Source organism: Diachasma alloeum, unplaced genomic scaffold (assembly GCF_001412515.2).
Source record: "Diachasma alloeum isolate Michigan unplaced genomic scaffold, Dall2.0 Dall_scaffold_00416, whole genome shotgun sequence".
Classification (NCBI taxonomy): Eukaryota; Metazoa; Arthropoda; class Insecta; order Hymenoptera; family Braconidae; genus Diachasma; species Diachasma alloeum.
This window is the reverse complement of record NW_021680555.1, coordinates 330608-338249: the sequence shown is the minus strand read 5'-3', so window position 1 is coordinate 338249 and position 7642 is coordinate 330608. Positions and strand designations below refer to the sequence as shown.

Below are 7642 nucleotides of genomic sequence, written 5' to 3'. Positions count from 1 at the left end.
ATCCGATAAAATGATTCTCTTCGTTATTGAGCTGATCTCAGGCTGAGTGACGGAGAACTTGAAGTTGTCCGTTCCAGGATGCCAAGAAACCCCTAGAATCTTGGTGAGTGAGTCCTCTATGAATCGTTGTTCTTGAGAGGTGCTGTCAGGTTGAAGAGATGTGAGTAGAGCTGGGCTATTTGAGTGCCATTTGGCTAGCGGAAAGCCTCCTGACCGACAGAGCTGTGTCACCTGATGAGCGGTCCTGAGTAGCTCTTCATCTGAGTCAGCACCCCCGCAGATATCGTCAACATATCGTCCTTTCATGAGCGGTTCCACAGCGAGAGGATAGTTCGATCCTTCATCCTCAACGAGCTGATGAAGAACACGCATTGAGAGGAACGGAGCTGACCTAGTGCCATATGTGACCGTGGTGAGTTGATAGGTGGCGATATCTCCGTTTGAGTCGGTCCAGAGTATTTGTTGGAGTGGCCAATCTTCCGGATGTACCCGAATTTGACGAAACATCTTGGTTATGTCCGTCATGAAAATGAGCCGTTTCCGCCGAGAAAAGAGAAGTACATCCGAGATATCCTTCTGCAACTTCTCACCCGTGTGCATAATCTCGTTCAACGATTGTCCTGAGCTGGTCTTGTTGGAGCCGTTGAAAACAACTCTGAGCTTCGTTGTCTCACTGCTCGCCCTGAGAACTCCGTGATGAGGGAAGAAATATTCCGGAGGAGCGTCAGCCCGAGAAGAACACGGGGGGCCCGAAACCCTGAACCCTCCTGAAGCCAAGGCCTCATGTGCTAAGGTCATTTCGATGCCCGTGCCCCCCCCCCCATTGAACTGGCGCTGATGAGCTGATCTAGCGAGCTGTCCGGAGACTCGACGCATGTGGCCGAGCTCTTCATATTCCCTGAGGAAGTCCGTGTAGAGCTGACGATAAACCTCATCACGTGAGAGTTTCCTGAGCAGACGATGGAGGCAAGCGAGTGCAGACGATCGTGAATCTCCTAGCGAGGAAACTGGAGATTTGAGCGGTATCCGAACAATGTAGCGGCCAGATGCATCTCGTGAGTGGGTCCGTTGAAAGTGTTCTTCACACTGCGCTTCCTCCTCGTTGAGCTGAACCTCTGGTGTCCCAGGAATCTCTTTCTGGATCCAGAATTTGGTGAGCAGTTCATTGAGATCCTCGTTGGTGACCGTTAGATGAGAAGTTGCTACTTGAGTAGTATCAGGACCTTCCGTTGGTCCGAATACGATCCATCTAAGTCGCGTGAGCTGAGCCGATGGTGAGTTTGGTCCATTGGTGATGACTTGTGGTAAGATGAGCTGTCCATAGACATCAGCGCCAAGAAGGATGTCAATTGGTGCTGGTGTGAGAAAATCGGGATCAGCGAGCTGGAGTCCTTCCAGATGATCCCATGTGAGCTGACTTGGTGAGAATGTCGGTAATGAGGTTGTGAGCTGGCCGAGAGCATAGGCAGAAACTCTGAGCTGAAAGTGAGAGCAAGTGGACTGTATTGTGAGCCGAACCTTGCCTAATGCCGGCCCAGATGCCGTGTCTCCAATCCCCGATATTCGTAGCTGTGTCTTGAGCCTTAACAGCCCAAGCTGATGAACGAGCTGGTCTGATATGACGGAGATTTCCAACCCTGGATCGATGAGTAGACAAACCTGATGAGCTGGCTGATCTGGGCGTACCAAAAGCGCAAGGCTGGTAGCCAGAAGGACCCCAGGGCGGAAGTCTTGAGCGGATCCGGAATCTGAATGGTGATCTGAGCAGGAGACGGCAGTCTGAGCTGGTGATCGTCATTCCGACGACGTTGACTGGCCTTGGTCACCAGTCACCACCTTGGGGATGTCGTTTTCGTGGGTGTAGGTCACCACCGGAACGGCCTTTTGCTGGGTTGAGTTGGTCTGTTGCCTCTGCTGAGCTGGACGTTGAGGCTGACTCGATGGCTGGTTGTGGAGTATCGAGTGGTGGAGGCCTCCGCAATACTGGCACTTGGTCTTGGACCTGCAGTCCCTCACCGAGTGCCGACCAAGGCAATTGTAGCAGAGGTAGCGACGCTCTACTACCTCCCTACGAGCTGATACCGAAAGCTGACAGAAGGATGAGCAGGATGTGAGGTAATGATCTGCCTCACACATCGAGCACGGGTACGTGACCTTCCCCGATGGAGCGGACTTGAGAGCTGGCCTCGATTTTTGTGGTGGTTGAGCGGTGCCGTGGTGAACCTTCGCAGCGGTCGACTGCTTGGATGAGCTGACATTGGAGGGCTTTGTGGCAGGAGCACGAGGAGCCGAGTTAATCTCGATGCTCTCCATCGCGCGAGCTCTCCCAGTGAGGAAATCCTTGAAGTCCTTGTATGAAGGATACTCCGCCAATGAACCGANGCCGACCTTGACCTCCCAGACTTCACGAAGCTTTGAGCTGAGCTGTTGCGAGACCGTATGTACGATCACCTGGTCCCACTGGGAGGTTGGAGAGCCAAGAGCCTCCAGAGCGTTAAGTGCCTCAGAGATGACAGTGAGTAGGGCATTGAGCTCTTTGGCACTGTGAGAAGTCATGGTTGGGGGACTGAGGAGCTGTTCCAAATGAGCTGAAATGAGCAGTCGCTTATTCTCGTAGCGAGACAAGAGCAGTTCCCATGCAATCGAGAATGACTCATCCGAGATCGTAAGATTCGCGATGCGTTGAGCTGGCTCCCCTGAGAGACTAGTACGAAGATAATGCATCTTCTCCACGTTGGATAGATCCGTATTCGAGCCGACCAGAGACGCGAAAAGATCGCGGAACGAGCGCCAGTCCGCATAGGCCCCTCCGAACTTGGGCAGAGAAATCTCAGGGAGATAACGCTTGGAGTATGTGGGCTGAGCCGTCCCAGACGCAAGAGACCGACGAGATGAACCTGAGCTCCCCCTTTTATCAATGAGCTGACTTAAAATACCCCTTGCCTCATGATAATGCCCGATAGTAATGTCGAACCGATTATCCTTGAAGTACGGCAATTCAAGGACCCCTTCGATCTTGCCGCTGCCAGCGATGAGCTTCTCATGAGTGCTCTCGAATTTTTCCCAGTAGGTCTCCAGGATCTCGAGTTTACCCTGGAGATTGGAGATTGTGAGGCTTTTCGCCTCTTCTGTGAGCAGCTCCTTGTAAACGCGTTCGATGAACGCTGCCCGAGAGTTATTCAGGCTAATGGTCGCCTCAAATGATGCCATAATTGAAAATAAGTGCGCAGCNCAGTAATAACACCGAAGAATCTTAATTTAGTAGGTAGCAGCAGTGAACGGTTCCGTTGAGCAGGCACGAGAATTTATTAAAATTCGAAAAAGTAAACTTAAAAAGTCGAAAACTTTTCGAGAGAGCGGTATCCCAAAAAAAAACCCAAAAACAAAATTGTGTTATCCAAAAAAACTCCGAAAAGTCAAGGTGCAATAAGCGGTTCAAGAAAAGCAGAGCCAAAGCTTGAAAGGTTGAGCTGTCACCGTAAAAAATAAGCGCAAGCACCAAAAACCCACGTAATTTCAAAAGATTCAAAAGGCAAAAAAAGAGAAAACAGCAAAAATTAATTTAATGCTACTTAGCAGAATGCCTTGAGTTGAGCTGGATCAGAGTCGGCATACTGCAGTTGACAAAAAGTCCAAAGTCCCGGGGATGAGCGGCTCCGAAAATTCAAATTTTCCCGCGGGATGATATTGCAGGTTCCCAGCGTGGGCGCTGAGTCAGGTCGGCACGTCCCTGATGAGTGCAGCTCCGGTGCGGGGCCCTCCTGATCCGTTGTGACGGCACTGCACTGGCGTCTTGACACTCTCGCGCAAATCACTCCGATACCGCGCAAAACCAATAAAACCGAAAAATATTCCACCGATCCGGCTCGAAGGACCAAAATGTTTGATGAGATGCCTGGATCGGGGAATTAATTGTGCGGATGGATGAGTTGGAGTCGGATTACGGGGAGTGGGATGAGTAGAACCAAGAAATGAGCGGAACACGTGCACGTGGTCACAAATTCACTGTATTTGTCTAAGTTATCTTCACAATAATTAAATGTCACTAATTGAGTCACTGATAACTGGAATTAATGAGCGGACCGAATTCTATGAAAAAATAATAACTGAGCTGACACAATGAGTTAATCCGAGTCACTAGAAAACGAGCAGTACAATAAGAGAAGTGCCTTTAACTAGTTCCCGGAAACGAATGAGAGAGAGTCACGGGCTTACAGGTGCCACGTGCCCTAATTCGGTGGTCACATGACCTAATTTAAATATAGATCAATAGGTAATAAAGAGCTGTCCAGGACGTGGCGCCTCAGGTGTCCGAATTAACAACCCCCGGTCATCTGAGGTGAGCGCGTCAGGTGTGCGTGAGTGGGGAGAGAATGGATGAGCCTCGCGTGTGTATGTGTGAGTGCCCTGTCAGCTGACAGGATTTCCAACATGCTCTCATGAGAAAATGACGGCACAACAATTGAAGAAAATCATGTAAATACTTTATGAAAATTGTGATGGTGGTAATTAAAATGTCATTATCGAATCATTTGTGTTTGTTGTTCATAATTTTATGTTGTGAGCCAATCCGCGCAGCCAGTTAAGAACGTTGTTGTAATGTTTGTGGTCAGCAAAAACATTCATAATTCATTCTTCACGTAGTCGATCAACTCATTTCTGTTTTGGTCGTGAATCTCCTCGTGTAATCGACTCGATTTCCGCTTCCACTGTCGTTTGTTCCCTCTTTAACTCTGCAATTATCGTGTAGATCTCTGTTTGGGAGCGTCTAACGAGAGGATTGATTCTTCGATGCCATGCCTCAACTTTGTTTTGAGTCCTTGGGAGATTGTGTTGAACCCGATCATGGACCAAGCATAGGGTCGGTAGAAATGGTGGGATTCCTCGTTTTTCTTTACCTCGTAGGAGTCTAACTATTTTGCCTTGTACGTAATTATCTTCGAAATACTTTTTTAGATCTTGTGCGTACTCCGGTAATACTTTCTTCAAGTCATCCCATGCGGGAGGTATTTCTTCAGGTTTCAAGAATGCCCCACCATTTGTCTTACTGTGATACTGAATTGCTCATCTGTTCCGTAGTTTTGACTTAAACCAAGTGTGTTTACTTTTCGATTGATGGACTGGCCGAGATGAAACAAACCACCACTATTAGTCGCATTTGGGAAATATTTTTGTATTGTTATTATTGGTGCTGGTTCGCAGTCGGTGATTATCACGGGTGGACTTAAGTCAATATCGTGTTGTTTGGCGTATTCAATTAATGCCTCGAATAAATATTCATAACAAAATTTAGATTTGGTGGACATCAGAGCATATACCGACGGGAGTGTGCGACTACGGGCTAGTGGCACTGCGGCAGCATGGATGGAATATAATTGTAAAAATATATTGGGGACTACGTCAAAGGTTCCATCCATAATCCAATATGGGGCTTCGCTCAATTTCCTCATGTTAGGCACTGTGGAGAATAATAATACTCTGTCTTGATTCACTTGCACGTCTTTGACTAGAAATAATTTATTGTTCATTGTTTTTCTATATTCTTCAGGGAGATTTAAATCATCGAGGGTCTGCGGTTCGGAATGATTGTTCTTTTTCATTCGCTTTGCTGATTGTTTCAGCGTATTCATACTTGGTAGATATGGTCGTGCAATTTGATTCATGTTGGCGGTTGCTTCTTGAACGATTTGCCCTATAGGCTTCATTGTGTCAGCGGCTTTCCTCTTGATCGCATGTTTCACCCATACCATATTGGTATGCCCCAAAAGTGGAGCATAATTATCCAACTTATTTCACAATATGCCAATATAAGTGGCACACATTGTGAAATACAAATATAATATTAAGCAATTACTAAACAATTGGGAATATACGTGCAATCATGTATGACGTATATTCGCAATTAAAAGTAAGCCAGTGGAACTCGCATCAGCAGTTTCCACTGGGCTCATTCGCATGGTGTTATCATTACACCATGCAGATATGAGGTAATGACCACGACGTCATGGGCTCTCGATCAAATAAATACTCGAGAGACTATTGTCTGGGGGCCAGTAACTCGATTCCTATTGCGGTTCACCTGATACCTTCCGTATCAGTCTGCACACTTGAATAGTATCTAAAAAGTAAGAAATTAAATAAAGAATATTATTATAGTATTCGTTCGCGAGTGTCTTAATCTTCCAAATTACCGAACCCAACCGCTCGGGACTCTAACATTTTGGTGGCAGCGTTATTTATTTTTGGAAGAGGATGGAGGCCTGATCAACCATCGTCTTATCGCGCAGCGACGAAGAAAAAGTAATATTCACAAATCTTTCCACCCGGGGGAAGACTGGCCGTTTCAACGCTTTCATCGAATTTCATTGGGAAATTGAGATGGCGACTTCAGGGAGGGATAATGGAAATCAGGAGGATTCTGAGTTCAACTCCCATACCATGTCAGCTCCTGGCGCAAGGAGGGCCTTGTTTGAGACCAGGGGTGAGGAGGGTAACGTTAATAATGTTAACTTACGTCCGGAATTTGTTCAGTCTGAACATTCTAGCATGCTAGCTGGGAATCATCGGATGAATGTACAAGCTGAGATTCACCAGCAGCAAAATGAGGTACCACTGGGGGGAGAAGCTGTAGCTGGACAAGGCACGCAGACTGCGCCTGACCCTGTCAACCCTTCGGTGAGTCACCGTCATCCTGTGCATGTTGAGCCACAGGTAGGCTTGAATGATATTGAGGATTATTCAGGGAGTGAATCAGGGAACCATGATGACTATTCTACACCATCGGGCGCCTTTGCCGGTGGGGGTGGATTCAAGGCAAGTTCAACGCATCATGGCGAAAATGTTCTCCAGGGGTCGAGATTGCGGAATGGTCCAGCCTATGACCGCCTGGTAGGGAGAATTCAGAGTCTCGAGGAGGCAAGGCTCAGGCTCCAGAGGGAAATGGACATCAGGGAGCAAAGGGTCGCCGAGGAGAAACAACGTCGGCTTGAGGCCGAAAAATAGAGGAATGAGTATAGAGTACTCGTAGAAGATGCTTATGAGGAGCAGATGAATCTTCGCAACCGAAGTTCGCATTCGGATCTTTTGGATTTAAAGGGCGCACTATATTTAATAAAAGTCTTTACTGGGGATGGCCCAGATAAATTGGATTGTTTCCTGGATTCCATAGCCAGCGCTAGGAGATTAATTCGTCCAGGGTTGGAAAATCAGCTTTTGGATGGAATTATGGGGAGTAAATTGGAGGGTGCGGCGCATAAACAATTGAAGCATCGCACAGTGAAAACATTCGAGCAATTGAAAAGTGAGTTGGAATCACTTTTTGGGAAGACTCGGAATGTCGTCGGACTACAAGCTGAGTTCAGCAAACTTCAACAGCGCGAGAATGAGGACGTTGGGAAATTCGTCCAACGCACGGAGGTCACGATGGATTATTTAAATGGTCTATTGGGTCTTCATCCGGAGCTCTCGCAGAGGGAAAAGGAAGCAGCTACAAAAGTCTTGGAAACCATGGCAAAATTGGTGTTTGAACAAGGTTTGCGGGGTCAACTACAAATTTTGGTGAGAGCAAATCATTATAAAACGCTCCATGACTCTTGCACTGGCGCAGTAGATCTGGAAAAAACAATTTCTGGAAATACTAAGG

At 47.4% G+C, this 7642-nt stretch overlaps 1 protein-coding gene across 1 annotated transcript; it reads right to left on the bottom strand.

Moving 5' to 3' along the window:
* Positions 1-214: 214 nt before the first annotated feature.
* On the bottom strand, positions 215-3210 carry LOC107042096 (the record flags this gene model as incomplete). The annotated part of the gene is made up of 2 exons (XM_015262977.1): positions 1827-3210; positions 215-1730 (listed from the first exon to the last, which is right to left on the bottom strand). Coding segments are annotated over exons 1-2 (2900 nt in total), but the record flags the coding sequence as incomplete, so codon positions are not given.
* Positions 3211-7642: the final 4432 nt, after the last annotated feature.